This window comes from Eucalyptus grandis, chromosome 10, assembly GCF_016545825.1.
Source record: "Eucalyptus grandis isolate ANBG69807.140 chromosome 10, ASM1654582v1, whole genome shotgun sequence".
Classification (NCBI taxonomy): Eukaryota; Viridiplantae; Streptophyta; class Magnoliopsida; order Myrtales; family Myrtaceae; genus Eucalyptus; species Eucalyptus grandis.
In genome coordinates, this window is record NC_052621.1 from 29417269 (window position 1) to 29432253 (window position 14985).

The 14985-nt window shown below is 40.9% G+C and overlaps 3 protein-coding genes across 4 annotated transcripts; 1 reads left to right on the forward strand and 2 right to left on the reverse strand.

Annotated features, from left to right (window-relative positions):
* The first annotated feature begins 942 nt into the window (after positions 1 to 942).
* On the forward strand, positions 943 to 3211 carry LOC104422687 (phosducin-like protein 3). The gene is made up of 4 exons (XM_010035085.3): positions 943 to 1259; positions 1650 to 1793; positions 1886 to 2091; positions 2729 to 3211. Exons 1-4 carry the CDS (start codon positions 1012 to 1014, stop codon positions 2887 to 2889), a joined length of 759 nt encoding a protein of 252 aa, XP_010033387.2. The 5' UTR covers positions 943 to 1011; the 3' UTR covers positions 2890 to 3211.
* Positions 3212 to 3881: 670 nt separating this feature from the next.
* On the reverse strand, positions 3882 to 7349 carry LOC104422690 (50S ribosomal protein L13). Its single transcript, XM_010035086.3, has 5 exons — positions 7078 to 7349; positions 6583 to 6654; positions 5720 to 5886; positions 5157 to 5268; positions 3882 to 4367 (listed from the first exon to the last, which is right to left on the reverse strand). Exons 1-5 carry the CDS (start codon positions 7114 to 7116, stop codon positions 4146 to 4148), a joined length of 612 nt encoding a protein of 203 aa, XP_010033388.1. The 5' UTR covers positions 7117 to 7349; the 3' UTR covers positions 3882 to 4145.
* A 1840-nt stretch (positions 7350 to 9189) lies between these two features.
* Positions 9190 to 14770, reverse strand: LOC104422691 (sister chromatid cohesion 1 protein 2). Of its 2 annotated transcripts, none has more exons than XM_039303240.1 (13): positions 14491 to 14770; positions 13516 to 13786; positions 13387 to 13424; positions 13268 to 13314; positions 12938 to 13002; positions 12409 to 12809; positions 12027 to 12138; positions 11174 to 11310; positions 10745 to 11106; positions 10413 to 10449; positions 10290 to 10311; positions 10043 to 10175; positions 9190 to 9661 (listed from the first exon to the last, which is right to left on the reverse strand). In XM_039303240.1, the coding sequence occupies exons 1-13, from the start codon at positions 14609 to 14611 to the stop codon at positions 9551 to 9553; spliced, it is 1857 nt and encodes a 618-aa protein (XP_039159174.1). In that variant the 5' UTR covers positions 14612 to 14770; the 3' UTR covers positions 9190 to 9550. The 2 variants fall into 2 exon arrangements, with proteins under 2 accessions (XP_039159174.1, XP_010033389.2); XM_010035087.3 differs by having other exon boundaries at positions 10745 to 11103; positions 14491 to 14768.
* Between the last annotated feature and the right edge of the window lie 215 nt (positions 14771 to 14985).

Genomic DNA, 14985 nt, shown 5'->3' on the forward strand with positions numbered 1-14985 from the left:
GACCTCCGACCGGGGCATCGCCAGCATGGCTGAGATTTAATTTAACTTGAACGATGCGTCTCGTCCCTCTCGTTTCAATATGAAACGACCCGTTCAAATCAACCCCGAAGTCACCCAAAGCAGCGATCATTCCTCTCTCAGGATGAGGGAATTTGAGCCCTAACGTTTTCCCTATACGATAACAAGCTAAACAAATTGCTTTCTGGATGAAACAACGAGCCTACAACATCATTAAAGTCTTGCTCCTTGGTTCCTCTGATCACTCAGTGCATTATTCCCAAACCTCGTTTGATTTTTGTCAAAAGATAATTTGAAGTTTTGAAATTATGAACCCATATTTCCAAATTTGCATATTGCAATTTATACGAAAATGGTGGTGGCCACAAGAACATGAAAAAAGAAAAAAAGGAAATAAAAAGGCCAAGACCTAATTAAAAACATTGAGAATGTTTCATGAGCTCATGCTAGCCATCTAGCCACAGAGTATCCCATTGATCAGCACATCGAATCCCACAAACCACAAGTGAATTCTATTATTGGCGGCGAGTTGTTAAGCTTGATTTATATGCTATATCAAATGATATTTAATCTCCTTGCAATTATTTATGATCGGATGATAGAATAGTTATACAAACATAAATTACCAAGTAGGATTTAACAATCAATAAGAGACAATACCTTATCGTTGTTCTAACTAATGAAATTTTATATTGATTCCATTTATTTCAAATGAAAAACTAAATGATTTGAAAATATTTTATTTAAAAAAATAGTTTTATGTAGTTTATTAAATAAATAAAAATATTTTCATCGTAATTGAATATTTTTAAATATAAACTATTATTATTGATAATAAAAATATTTTTATTAATTAATTATTTCAAGAGAATGAAAAAGCTGAAAAAGAAAAGAAATGACATGTACCAAAAGCTTCTTCTCGCATTTTCTAGTACAAAACTGAGAACTTTCACGACAGAGAGAAGCGACCGCCCGGCGAGAGAGATCGCAGCAATGGCGGATTACCACTTCGTGTACAAGGACCTGGAGGGAGCGTCGACGCAGTGGGACGACATCCAGCGGAAGCTCGGCAACCTGCCGGAGAAGCCGCCGCCGTTCAAGCCGCCGCCGTTCGCCCCGTCGCCCGATCCGGATTCGCTGCCCAAGGACAAGTCCTGGGTCGATGGGAAGACCCCGGAGGAGCTCGAGGACCTCGAGGACGACCCGGACCTCGACGACGACCGCTTCCTCGAAGAGTACAGGTACTGTCGGCTTTCCTGTCCTGGGTAGTGGCTTGGGAATCGTGAATCGCCGCGATCTGTGAGTGATTGATGATGGGACTGATGAGGGTTGTGATATTGTGGATGGGTTTGGTTTGGAGTTGGAAAGGAAGGATTTTGACGAGATTGCGCCAACTGGGTTTGCGGCGGGTTGTTAAAGGAGAGAACTTGATTGAACATACGGAGTTTCGGGGGTCATTTGATGGAATTTTGGCTTGCCTTTTATCCCTGGATTTTTTGGTCAATGGTGTGTCTTGCGTGTGCATATATTCTAGCTAAAGGAAACAGAAATGAGAATTTTATGATGGGTTTTGTTTGGTTTTTCGTTTGTTCAGAGGAATTCTCTCATTTGCGGTGTGAATTTGTTGACAGAAAGAAGAGGCTGGCCGAGATGAGGGAAGCAGCTAAGGTCATAAGGTACGGATCGGTGATTCCCATCTCGGGATCGGATTTCGTGCGAGAGGTTTCGCAAGCTCCTCCTGAAGTTTGGGTCGTCGTCATTCTCTACAAAGACGGGTACCGTGCTTGCCACCTGCAATTGCTATGCTCAAGCCGCTGAATTGTGATGTCTTCTAGATTGGTTTACTGACATTGCGTTTGGTTGACAGAATTGCAGAGTGTGGGGTGCTCATGAATTGTCTGCAAGAATTGGCGGTGAAATATCCTGCAACGAAGTTTGTTAAGATTATATCTACTGATTGCATCCCAAACTACCCTGATCGGAATGTACCCACAATACTGGTATACAACAATGGTGCAGTGAAGGCTAATTATGTGGGCTTGCATAGTTTTGGCCGCAGATGCACACCTGAAGGTATCATTTCAAATTGCAGCTGTTGTCACCATGCTCTGTGTTTCCAAGGAACACGGGCATTTTATGCTTTTCTTAGTAGGGGAGTTCCAATATTTGCTCTGTTTCACATTATGCTGCTTTGGAGCTGTCATTGTTAATTTGTTTGACATCACAAATTCTCAAGTGCCTGAAACTTACATTAATTCATGGAATTTACATTGGTTGAATGGCATCTTGCATATCATGAAGGGAACCACAATTGAACTTAAAAGTATGTAAAACATGTATTGAGTCAAGACTCTATTGTATTGAAGGGTACTAAGATCTCATAATGGCATCTAAAACATCTCGCTGGGTCTGATCTCTACTTGTGCTTAGTTTATTATGTTTCTCCTTCATTAATTTAGGGGCCTGATTTATATTGAAAATACTTTCAGAAACTTTAGTGGGCATAGCCCTGGCATTTATAAAGGTTTGAGCATGTTTACATTCTTATTAAAGAATGCTGTATTCATATCAAATTTTTTTAATTCTTTGCTGGACCATCTTGATGCAATTTAGTCTCGCTTTTATGCTACTGCATGCCTTGTCCTCTAATTGCTGTAGCATTCTTGTGATCCCTCAGTTTCACGTTTTTCATCTTGACCTTTTCCTCTAGGTGTTGCGCTAGTTCTCTGCCAATCAGACCCCGTGCTAAATGATGGGCAGAGCAAAGGTGATGCATCAAGACAAGCTGTCATTGATGGAGTTCGTAAAAAGTTCATAGAGAAAGTTGTGGCAGAACATGAAGATGATGACGATGGATCATCAAGTGATTAGTATCCGATAGTCTCTGTTTCTCTTTCTTTCCGCGTTCAAGCTGAAGGTGCCAGATGTTTCATTAACATGGAGGACTCGATAGTATACTTAATTCCTCTTGCTTAAGGCTTGCAATTTTTCTTTTCTTTCACTTTCGATATCCGTAAGTTGGTGAAGAGAGATGCTGCTTGTGAATTCCAAGCTGACTCTAGAATTGATTTTGTGCTTTTAGTAAATGGCTCAGGCCCAAGCCAGATAGTTGTAACTGCAATTTTCTGACAATCGCTTTCTAAGTTAATTTTAGTGTCTGTTAATGGAAAGCAGTTCATTCCTGTTGGTGTAATTGTCTTCGTCTTTTCGCCTGAATTGCCACAAATGCCATTCAGCCTAAAATCTCTGGCAAGCAAGTTCGTCATCGTTTTTATGTTCGTGATCATTTTTCAGTTTTGCCACAGCAGGACGCTATTGTTGAAAATTTGAAGTCATTCATTACTTTTTTCTTGGTCAGAAAAATCATTCATAACTTGCTTAGTAAGATTCTTAACGAATACTGAAGTTTGTGGAGGACCAAGAGGCATGGGGGTTGAGTGGATGTTGCTTCTCCACATGTACAGTTCATTTGAATACTATATGCTTTCGTATTGTCCCTGGAATCTAATTGGAAATACAATTTCCATTCCATGTCCATTCGAATGAATTAGCGGGTTGACAACTAGTGATATTGATTAAGCAACTCCAACCACAGTAAAAGCACCCAGCACCGGCCCAGATTTGTAGCTAAATTTTTTTTAAACCTCGACAAGCGTCTCAGGGTGAAGCTAGCGAGTTCAAAGATATTGTGCTGCAAAAGGCTTGATCCCCCCTATAACTACATACCTCCAGTTGTTACTCGCATGGCAAGCCATGCATGGTACTGCTTAGAGATGACAGTCACACTATAGAGTCTCAAGATAATATACATGTGCGCACGTATGTTTGCACACGACTGTCCCTAGGGAGACAACAGGTTCAGGGAACTGCAAAGGGAAAACAAGATTAAGATCGAAGACAGAAGCTGGTTCCACTGCCACCGTCACCAAAAGAATGTCTCGGAAAATTAACGCATTTGTAAACCGCTGAAGCTCTCAGCACACATCTAAACTACAGTCAATTCTTTTGCCCAATTCCCTTATTGCATAAATAGGACCCATCCCCGCAAAGGCGATGTCGCATGGATCACACATCCAAACGTGCACGCATAGGCAATCAAATGCAACAGCTCTAGACGAGTTTTATCTTCATTCACTGTCTTCTAGGGTCTTCTCTCTCTTCTTACCCTTCTTTGTGTCGGGGCTTTCCTGCTGTTGTTGCTCAGCCTTTTTCTGAGCTCGAATCATAGCACGTCTTGCACGAGGTCGCATTTCTCGTACTCGTCTAGGAGGCATCACATAAGACTCAAGAGGACGGTCAGCAAAAGGGTGTTCGCTACCAGTAAATATTCTGAGTTTTCTGTCTCTATCCTGCATCCATAACAAGGAACAGCCTTTAATTAGATTCAAACATAAGCCAGAATAATAGATGGAAACTCAACAAGAGAAAAGCTGCGAGATTTAATCAAACCATCATTTTAAGAACAGAAAGTTGAATGAACTGAAATGCCAATCAGGGAGGTACAAGCAGATACCTCCAATTTACCAGCTTAGCTTCCTTCCACCAGAATTCTGAATGAACTCAAATAACCACATAATAGGAATACTCATGAATGCTCACTACAAATTGTGTCATAGGCTTTCGTTGTTGTTTTCCTTTTAAAATTTCAGCTATTGTTGTTTGGCTAGAACACCAATGCTTTATGCAAGATGGAAAGAAGAATCTATCAAACATTAAGAATTAGACAAAGCCTGCCTCTTGTGTCATACTTTCATTTTAAAGCAATTTCAGTAATGCCTCCGCACAAAAGCAACAAAACAAATCTAAAATAAATATTTCATCCATATGATCATGAAACCTACAGTCAACAGGGCCAGAAGCAGTCTTCATAGATTAAACATGATAAGATGCAATAAGCCAGTTGCACTCTCTTTCAGTTTTTGTACTGAGTAATTCCTGAATTCCAACAGGCATCAAAGATGAAATGTTTACAAAAAAAATTTCAGATGCAGTTTTAGAGGATAGTACTTATTGGACCTGCATATCTTTGTATTAGAACAATCAAGACACCATAAGTGGACCAAAAACAAAAACAAAAACAAAAAAAGTCACATTTAAAGATAGGGAACTCATCAGAAGAAAATCAGCCCTTTGCTTACATCACGCAATTTGTTTCTCGGAAGCATGCGGAGAACTGCTTTCCTAATGACTTCCGTGGGGTCCTTCGCCATTTGGTCCTTTAAGGTCCTTTCCTTGAGGTGACCCACATACCTGAATGCCGGGTATAATTAGAAAAAAGATAGAGAGAAGAGAAGATTAAGGAAGCGCATCTTAAGACTCAAGGCAGTTCATGCATAGATGTAAGAGAAAAATATTTAGTCGAAGCAGCAGAACTGTCAGTTATAGACAGTGAAATTGCACATGATTCTATAGCTGAAAATAATTGTCAATATTATTCTTGAAATGACAAAACAAAAACCATTATGTAAGAAGAGCCTTCATGGCAAGCTTTCAATATTCAACAAAGAGGGCCTCCACAAACCTCCTCACGGAGACTTAAGCGAATCAACTTAAGCATTACATTATATGGTACCACACAAACAGTGCACCTGAGCAAATGTGCATGCCACCCATGTGCAGGCACATATGAGCATACTACACATGCTCTTAAACAACAGTTACCTTAGCACGCACAGAGAGAGAGAGAGAGCGAGAGACTTGCCCAGTATGCCAGTAATAAACTTTATCTGTCATCTTTCTCCCTGTGACACAAACATCCTTTGCATTAAGCACAATGCACATGTCCCCATCATCCCGATTAGGAGCGTATGTGGGCTTATCCTTGCCTTGGACCACAGTTGCTATCTGAGAAGCTAGTCTCCCAAGAACCTAAGAAATAAAAAAAGAGAGAGGGAAAAATAATAAAAATGAAGTAGAAGAACCCAGATTTTAGATGAACAAATTCAAACTTGAAAAGGATTCTTCTAATTCTCAAAGAATGAGGGGCAAGGAGATTGATCAAGAAAGATCTCTTGTTCTTATGCAAGATGAGCCTACAAGAGTGCCAATCAACAGAGCCAACAGGCAGAATACTGGGCTGTGTCTGCAGCCACTAGTGAAGTGGTTTGGTTATACAGGCTTCTATCTGATCTGGGGATTCATCCCACCGCTGCAAGGCCTCTTTTGGAAAGTTCTTTTATTATTCCTTTTAAAAATAGAATGGTTATGTAGAAAGGGATCAGTCTCTATCCATCCGAATACCACGTAGGCTACCAAGTAACTGCTTTTCCTACCCGTATCGAATAGAATATGCAACCCTGCTCTACTAGGACATTAAATTAACAATTTCATTTCCTTGCCTTTAGAAAGGATTTTGGTGTTACACAAATGCAAACTTTACCATGTTATTTAAGCTAGTGCAATCAAAATGGAACATTCAGCACAAAAAGTTTTCCCTGAACAACAGTCCTATTGTGCCGGACAATTAGCATACCCAGATCTCCGCCACATGAACAGACAAAAGTTCACGGAAAATCTAAGGCTATACAATATCAAAGAAAGACAGCACAATCAAGATCCTCCAACCTGGCCTTTCGCATCAAACACTTTCCACCGCAGTCCTTCCAGATTGATACGTCTCAAGCCCGCAAGCGCTTTCTGCAAGAACATGAAAAAGTGCCATTTGTTGATTCAGCTATAATGTCGAGAACAAAGAGGCCCACCAACTTTCTTTCTTATCGATGATGTTAATATCCCTGTCCCAACCCAATGAATGTGCACTCGAATTCGAAAACCACACACTGCTAAAATGCGCTCCCCATCTAATCAAACAACATGAACCATCGCGTGGCCCGGTCAAATACACGCGCAATACGCACCAAGCATCAACCATCAAACCAATCACAAAGCAATCTCTCTCTCTCTCTCTCAGTAAATATCACAAACACTTGGGGGGCGCTTCCTCTTATGGACCTCAGACTGGAGAACCGAGCTGAACTGACGCATTTAGCACCGTATCCCATAGGCAAACACATCTCCACGGGTCCCGACATTACGAAGCAAGGTAGAAGTTCAGCTCACCTTCATGTTGCCGTTAAATGTAGCGGCTTGAGTCGCCATGCCTCCAAGAAGCTTTACGGCCACGAAAAAAGAGAAGGGCTTCCGGCGCGGCGAAGGGAGCTAGGGTTCCGGCGAACGAGGCTCGATTCGGTGCAGTTGCAGGGGATCGCGTGGAGCGTGTCTCCACTTCGAGTTCGCTTCAATGGCGCGACGTCGCGCCGAAACCAGTCGACTCAGTGAAGAGAGAGAGAGAAAGGGTTAACGGGCTAGGTTTTCTGTTGGGCTTCAAACTTCAAAGTACTTGTTTCCCGGAAAATGCTTTCTCTAGAAAATTACGAGATTTTCGCTTTAGTTCGTTTTCCATAATGACTTTCTCGGCTTAATTTATGAAAGAACTTCACGACTTTTGAGCATTATTATTGCGAGATTAATACCAACTTCGAAACGGCTCGAAAAATACCCTATCTTTCACCACCGTCCAAAATTTAACAACTAACTTTCAATCATAAGAAAAATATACAACCTTTTTAAGATGATGGTTAGTCTAGCATTCAATAATCCGTCTATTGTGGTCTCATCTCTTTCACGAATTAGACATGAATGGATGAGAATTTGGTATACACAATTTCAATGTAGCATAATTAAAGAAATTGAAAGCATAGAATTTTCTTTTGACATGATTACCAGGGGTAATCGGTCCAGGGTGAGTAAGGTCTAAACTTGGACCTTATACTAACTTTGTTATAACTAGTTCATCTTTTTTTAACCCTATACCGAACCATGTTTGTATTTGGACCCTGTACCCGACCCGCTCTGTTTTTCTGATCCGATTCCAGACTCAACCCTCTTTTCACTGGAACTTTTTTGCAATCTCCCGATATCCTATACAATTTTGAATTTTATATTAATACACAAGAAATAAAGTAATCATCCTAATTTGTATTGAAACATTAAGCACTTATAATAAATAAATACATGAACTTTTTGACTAAACGAAAAATTAATGATTCACAGGGCTAATTATAATAAATAAAATTATAAGACAAAAAATTAGCAACAAACATGAGTCTAATATTAGTCTTATTCTCAAAACTACTACATGAAGCTACTCATTTATGCAAGCTCCTACAAAAGAGAAATTAGGCGAGTCAATCCATGTGATACACAAGAATTTGGCAACGACGAACACCGTCTGTCCATCGGACGGTGCGAGAGGGAGCCAATGAGAGAGGGAAGCAAGTGAGGAAGAGGAATAACAAAGGAGCAGTGCCGTGAGTGTTTAAAAGAGTTAAGAGGAAAAACACCGTGTGATTACCGGAGTAAGAATAGAAATTGGGGGGAATAAAAAAGGTTTTGAACCTCTACTTACAAAACCGGTCTGGGAACCAGTTCCAAAACCGGTCCAAGAACCGGTTTCTGGGTGGATAATCACTCGGAACTTGTTCCCAGACCGGTTTAAACCGGTTCCGAATTTTGAAAACTAGTTCCCGGACCAGTTTCAACGGAAACCGATTCCCGACCCTATTTCCGGGTGGGCCAGTTCGGAAACCGGGTATACCCAGTTCGGTTGCACACTCCTTATGATTACAAAATTCAAACACAATATGTGAACATGAATTGCCGGCCCTAATTCTATCGTTTTCTGCTATAAAGAGTAACTTTAGCTCACAACAGCCCCGGCATTGATTCATCATCGTAGGCCCAAACCCTCAAAATACCTAAAAGATAGTTACACAACAACAATAACCGTGTCTTCGTCGGAATAGCAACATAATGCTAAATTTGCAACAGTGGTAAAAGGTTGTGCAACTTTTAAAAAGTCTGAAAATTCTTGGTGATTTACAGCTACGGTAAATAGTTTGAGATAATCTTTGCTAATTTATAACTATCAAAATTCATCGTGACTTTACAACTGTAACTTTAAAAAAGGCTGTATAATATTTGCCAGTTGGCCTAAACTTTTTGCGTCAATGATGGGAGGGAAAAAGATTATTTTAGTAAGCTTTGGTTTCTTTATATTATCATGAATTGGGCACAAAAATTTATTTAGAACGACATTGAGAATGACAGACACAGCAGCAAAACAAGACAATCCATGGTGGTGATGACGGACTAAAAAGAAATGGCAAAACATTCATTGGATGAGGTCTCCTCATTCATATAGTCCCTGCCAAATCCTGTAGCAATGCAAATAATACACAAATGGCTTTTGATCGAATAATCAAGCAAGAACAGAATATCCACTGCAATGCGAGGCATGACCCGACGACAGCCTCGGCGATGCGATTCTTGGAACTGCTCGGGCTAAACCAACTCGAAATTTCATGTACTTGGATGAAAACTGGTCTAACTTTTATCTACAGATTCACTGCTAAACTAAAATCCTGAACCTAACCTGCGATCTGACTGTACACTGTGAAGAGAGCTCAAAAGTTTATGTGCATTGATCCGATCCCGCCCAAAAGTTTAATCTTGAGGTACCCTCCAATCTTACTCATGGGCCATTGGCTCCAAAAGCTTGTTCCCATTTGGGAAGCCGCCTCATGAGAATGTCGCCATGAGCCTCCTCTTGCTCTACTTCGATGTAACCCTTGCTTTTCAGCACCTGTGGAAACGTTTACAATCGTGAATGTCGGACGAAGATTCAGCCATACTCGATGCCATGCCCAAATGATTTATGCTTCATGGACAAAGTCTAAAGAGAATAAAGTTAGGCTTCAGTCTTTTCTGATTGTCACCGTATAACATCAGTGATGGAGGAGAGGGAAAAGGCAACCCCCGACGTATTATTAACATATCGGCTCCCTTCACTCGTCGCAATTATATATTTATAAGATGGAAGGACATAACATAATCCTAGGGAAAACAAAAATCAACAAGAAATGTGAATGCTCAAAACAGACAAAATAAAAATGACATGTCCGAGTAGTACTAGTTAATGCTCACGTGAAAGTCCAGACCTGTGAAAATCAAGAGCTATGCATACCAGTATTTCATAGAAGAGCCTTGCACTTTCCTTTTTTGTTTTCCCCCGTGAAACCTGCGACAAGCGAAGCACATCTTCCTCTCCCCCTTTTCTTTGTTTATGGGATAACCTTTGCAAGTGTCTTGCCACAATTCTGTGACAAAAAACTGTGATATTAATCATGACAGTCTTAAATAGTCACAAATTCAATTGAATTACAAGTTGATATCTACATAAACAGATTCAGCCAAGTTTTAATTTATCTTGCCTTGTTCTCCCCGTCCATCCACCTGACAATCAAGAAATGAGCCACATAAGAAAATGATGCAAACAACACTGCATTATAATTCAACAGAGAGAAACCAAGAAAAATCCCGATCTTAACTCTCACATTCATCGTGGTTATGTCCTGCAGATGAGCTCATTTCCTGGGAAAAACGAAAAAGGGTATTGACTGCTTCAGTATTGCTCAATACATGCAGATAAGCATTAATGTAGCAAATAGCACTCTGATAAGTCCATCCAAGCAATGAAAGGCTACATGTTGACTGGCGATTTTATACAGGGGGCAAATAAGTTCCATGTCTCCCATTCGCAAAGACCAAAAAATACATCAAAGTCAAATTGTCGTATAATCACCAAAGAGCAAGAAAACTGAATTGTTCTATATCTTTAAGCAAAGGAAGGTCTGCTTCCTTGAGGTCAAATTGAATAATGACTTACCTCATTCACAAGACTAAAACCAAGGTCTTGATCCTCAACCATGGGCAGGTCTTGACCCAAACTTGCAATTTCATAGGATTTTTCGGGCTTCGTTCCATCTGGACTACTAACATTTGGGCTTTCAAAGGGTCTCCTTGATGATGAGCTTCGGACGGGTGTTTCTGGGGCTATTCCCAACTCAACCATGTTATCATCAGTACAAACTTCTAGTAACTTGCCCTCTTGACAAACTCCCACAGCTTCCTGAGATACCAACGTCTCTGGTCCATCGCCCTTTTCACAAACTACAGCAGCTTCCTGAGGTATCAAAAATTCAACATCTTTCCTAAGAAAGAGATTTCTGAGGTCTGCCGAAATACCTGCTGAAACTTGGCTGATTAGTCTCACAGATGAGTCAGAAGCAAGAGGACATATGTATACCATACTCACAAGGAAGGAGGGGCTCAAAGAACCTAACGGTCGCATTGGATAATCTGGTGGCTTTCCACACAGCATAAGCCTTGTGAGGAACCTTCCTTCGTTTGCACACCAAATCGCTTGCATCACAAATGCTTTTCCTGATGACCCTGTAAAAGTTGAGAACATTAAGTTTTGCGAGGAATTTTTAATTTCCTAACCACTTCTTAGGTTCCATCCACCTAATAACAATTGTTGGTGATGCATTGATTTTGATTTCATTTGTTTCATTCTGGGAAGCATTCCCACTGTAAACTAAGCTGACAAATGCAAATGCCAAGCATTCTAGAAAAATAGGATGGTGGAAATGGTTCTTGAAGAGACCACAATTTGACAATTTGAAGGATAAATATAAAACAGGAAATAGTAGATCATCCAAGGGAAAAGGCTGTTGGGGAAGTCCTCTGGTGTTGGATGTTATACTACTGTGCACCCTATTCTCAGTGTATCCATACATTTTTGTCACAATGTTCCCAACTTGCATGACACTCCCACCCTTTTTGGATTAAGTAAATAGCATTTGTCATTCAACTTGATTTCTTTGGTGTAGATAATACTCAAGTGATGTCATAAGGACCTCAACTTCTACACTTCTACAGCAGCCAAACACTTCTCTTGGACAGGAAGCTACTTGGCAAATTGACATCTTAATTCCCATGTAAAAAAATGTACTGACGTTCATGCATCCCCATCATGTAATGTATATAAATTATCAATGTGGCTGTTTTCTCATACAGCTGTACAGATAATAGCTTCAAGGCAGTTCTAACCTAGTATCAGGCACTTGTTTGTTATACTCATCAAACATGAACAGATCATCACTTACGCATTAGGCAGCACAATTAGATCATCACATAGGCACTTCCGTTTCCTCTTTGTCCGCGGCCGCTCCTTGGGGGTTGGTGTAGGAATAAGCATGAAATCAGGTGTGGGAGCACCTACAGATGGAAAGAAAAAGAAAAAGAAAATGTTAATTGGTCAAGGCGAGGTTTTGGTTATGTAATCTCAGGATGGTATTAAGAGCCCTCCTTTATCAATCAATAGTGCCAACCAAAAGACAAAGGACACATAAAAATGTACCAAGAGGAAACATTAGGCTCGTAATTTTCACTCTCGATCCTTGCTAATGACCATAATTGATAGGGTAAGATACCAACTGTTTTACAAATAGCTACGTGAATGGAAATAGTAATATGAACAAATCGCACCTTGAACATCTTGCTTTTCTGGTGTTTTGAGAACCTCATGCTCTCCGGTTTCAGTTAACAGCGGTTCAGGAAGCTTGAGTATCTGTGGATGGGAAAAAGGCTCCTCCACAACTGTGTCAATTAGTGCCAAAGGTTCCAAGCCAGTCCCATCTGTCACAGAATTTTTCTTTGGTTTCTGAAGATCTATATCATCCTGAAGCTTCTCACCACTGGCTGGTGACACCTCTGCATGGCTCATCTGCTGCTCATCAGCTTGATTATCTTCACCAAACCACCAATCAGGATCTAAAGAACTTCCTCCAATGCCGAGAAAAGTGAGAGAACCTGGACATTCTTCTTCAAATCTATCATCTCGAAGCCTCTCCACGCTGGTGTAATTCTGATTATCTGATGTGCCCATTCTGTGATCAGTGTCCATTGCATGAGAATGAGATAGAAGATCTCAGAAACACAGTAAAGATGAGAATTTTCATATATGCTTAGACAATAATGAGATACTCTTTAAAGCAGACTGAGATTTTGAGCATACCCTTTCACTGTGGCATTGTCAGAGGAGGAAGTGTCATAATGACCAGTTCCTTCTTCCCGATGATGCTGTAGCATTGAATCGGCAATTAGCACCAACTCAGCACACCCAAATTCCCAAGTAGCCAATCAAATTGAATATAACTCATCTGGTTTAGCTGAAGAAAAAGGTTTAATGGATATACAACCCAAGTATCATTTAATGACGCCATAGTAGCTGCCTCACTGCAACTATAAAAGCTACTGTTTTCCAATAGGTATCTCTAGAAGCTACCATTATCTACCAAAATGAACAGGCTTATTAATCCACGGACATCAGCTATACTACTTGTACCTTCTTTAGAGAGGACTGGGCTATTTCCTTATTTCTCCACATATCATCTGCAACGCAACAACATTTATGAGTGAGAATAAACTAAATGAAAAACAGATCATCTAGAATAATCCAGTAACCTCGAAGGGTGATCTCTTCCGGCAGCACCAGATTACCACTGTCAAGTACAATTAAAAAGTATTATGCAATGAGTTATCAGATAAGAGAAAGACTTGATTACAAGAAGTCGATACAACAAACTTGCATACCCAATAACATCTTCAACGATCTCCAGATCAAAAGCATCGAGTTCGAATCTCTTTGGGAGACTGATCAAGGTACGAGGAGCACCCAGTATATCGGCACATGAGTCATGTTTTTCATTCTCGCTTACCACAAATTCCTTCACTTTGATAAGCACCTTATGGCAGTCGTCAAACAAATACTCCACCTTCTTCGAGTATATCCTCACAACCCCGAGAAGAAAGTAGCCTGACACTCTATACGTGACGACATTTAATTCATCCTGCAAAATCTTATCTGCAAAAGAAGAAAAGAAGAACGAACAAATAAATGTAAGACAAACAGAATCGGCTATAGACTGTAAGTAGTCAAAGACAAAGCCGCGCTCTTCGAATCGTGACGCCACAAACCAGACTCCATTTAATTTATAGCCAGCTCAAACCACCACAAGAAAATTGTACCTAGCACGTGTATTTTACTCTACCCTCTTGCCTAGTCTATCCACAACAGAAGATACTAACACCTCACATTAATCCAAATCAAAAGTATAGGCACTGATAACTGATTGAACTGATTCGGCATGCCACTCGAAGCAGACCATGGAAGAAAGACTTCCCGAACGACAGGGCGAAAGCACATAGCCGGAAAATTCACGAACCAGGGTCGGCGAAATGAACGCAACGCAAAGCAAAATGGGACTGTAAGAAATTCCTGAGCCGTTGACGTGCATCCCAGAAAGGTACTACGTTAACGTCGCCATTCCTGCACAAGCCCCGCAAATTAAACAATCCTACGGCCACCCTCACCGACAGATTTTCTCTCGCGATTCCTTAACCGCCCAGATAAACAAAAGAGAACCAACCAGCCACGGCGGTTCGAAAAGTTCTTTCCTTTACGTCTAAAAACCATCGAACTCTTATTTCTCGCCCGACCCAGATGAACAACGGGCCCGAATTTTGCCTCCAGACATGGGAGAGAGGAAGAGGGAGAGAGGTACGAACCGACGGAGATGGGAATGTCGGTCTCGGCGACCTGCGCCTTCTTGAGGCGCTTGTAGCAATAGGCAGCGACCCAGACCGAGCCCAGAGGTCCCTTCGTCGAGAGGCTCAGTGAATGGAACATGACGAGCCACCTCCTCCTCCTCTTCTTCTTCTTCTTCTTCTTCTGCCTGTCCCCTGCTCGGGAATGGAGGTTACTTGCGAGTCTTTCGCTTCTAGAGAAAGACGTTCCCGAGGGGAGAGGCTCTTTTGTAGGGAGGAAAACGGTCGACTTAGAGAGAGAAGTGTGCAGGGGAAGCCTGGAAGCTCTGTTCTTTTTTTTTTTCTTTTTCTTTTTTGAATTAGAACAATGTCTACTGTGTATTATCAAAAGGCTTAATGCTGATTAGTGACTGGAGATTGATCTTGGCTTCTGGAAAGTCTGGAAGAAGGTGAGTCAGATTTACTTGGGCCCCCCAACAAAAGGCAAGTGTCATGTATATTTTATTTGGTATTATT

Excerpts from the sequence above, each read along its gene's own strand:
- LOC104422690 (XM_010035086.3), bottom strand. The coding sequence starts at position 7,116 with ATGGCGACTCAAGCCGCTACATTTAACGGCAACATGAAG. Across the intron at positions 6,655-7,077 it reads CATTTAACGGCAACATGAAG|AAAGCGCTTGCGGGCTTGAG; the intron begins GTGAGCTGAACT and ends ATGTTCTTGCAG. Across the intron at positions 5,269-5,719 it reads GTTTATTACTGGCATACTGG|GTATGTGGGTCACCTCAAGG; the intron begins GCAAGTCTCTCG and ends CCCGGCATTCAG.
- LOC104422691 (XM_039303240.1), bottom strand. The coding sequence starts at position 14,611 with ATGTTCCATTCACTGAGCCTCTCGACGAAGGGACCTCTGGGCTCGGTC. Across the intron at positions 13,315-13,386 it reads GGAAGAGATCACCCTTCGAG|ATGATATGTGGAGAAATAAG; the intron begins GTTACTGGATTA and ends GTTGCGTTGCAG. Across the intron at positions 12,810-12,937 it reads GACAATGCCACAGTGAAAGG|AATGGGCACATCAGATAATC; the intron begins GTATGCTCAAAA and ends CACTGATCACAG.
- LOC104422687 (XM_010035085.3), top strand. The coding sequence starts at position 1,012 with ATGGCGGATTACCACTTCGTGTACAAGGACCTGGAGGGAGCGTCGACG. Across the intron at positions 1,794-1,885 it reads GTCATTCTCTACAAAGACGG|AATTGCAGAGTGTGGGGTGC; the intron begins GTACCGTGCTTG and ends TTTGGTTGACAG. Across the intron at positions 2,092-2,728 it reads CCGCAGATGCACACCTGAAG|GTGTTGCGCTAGTTCTCTGC; the intron begins GTATCATTTCAA and ends CTTTTCCTCTAG.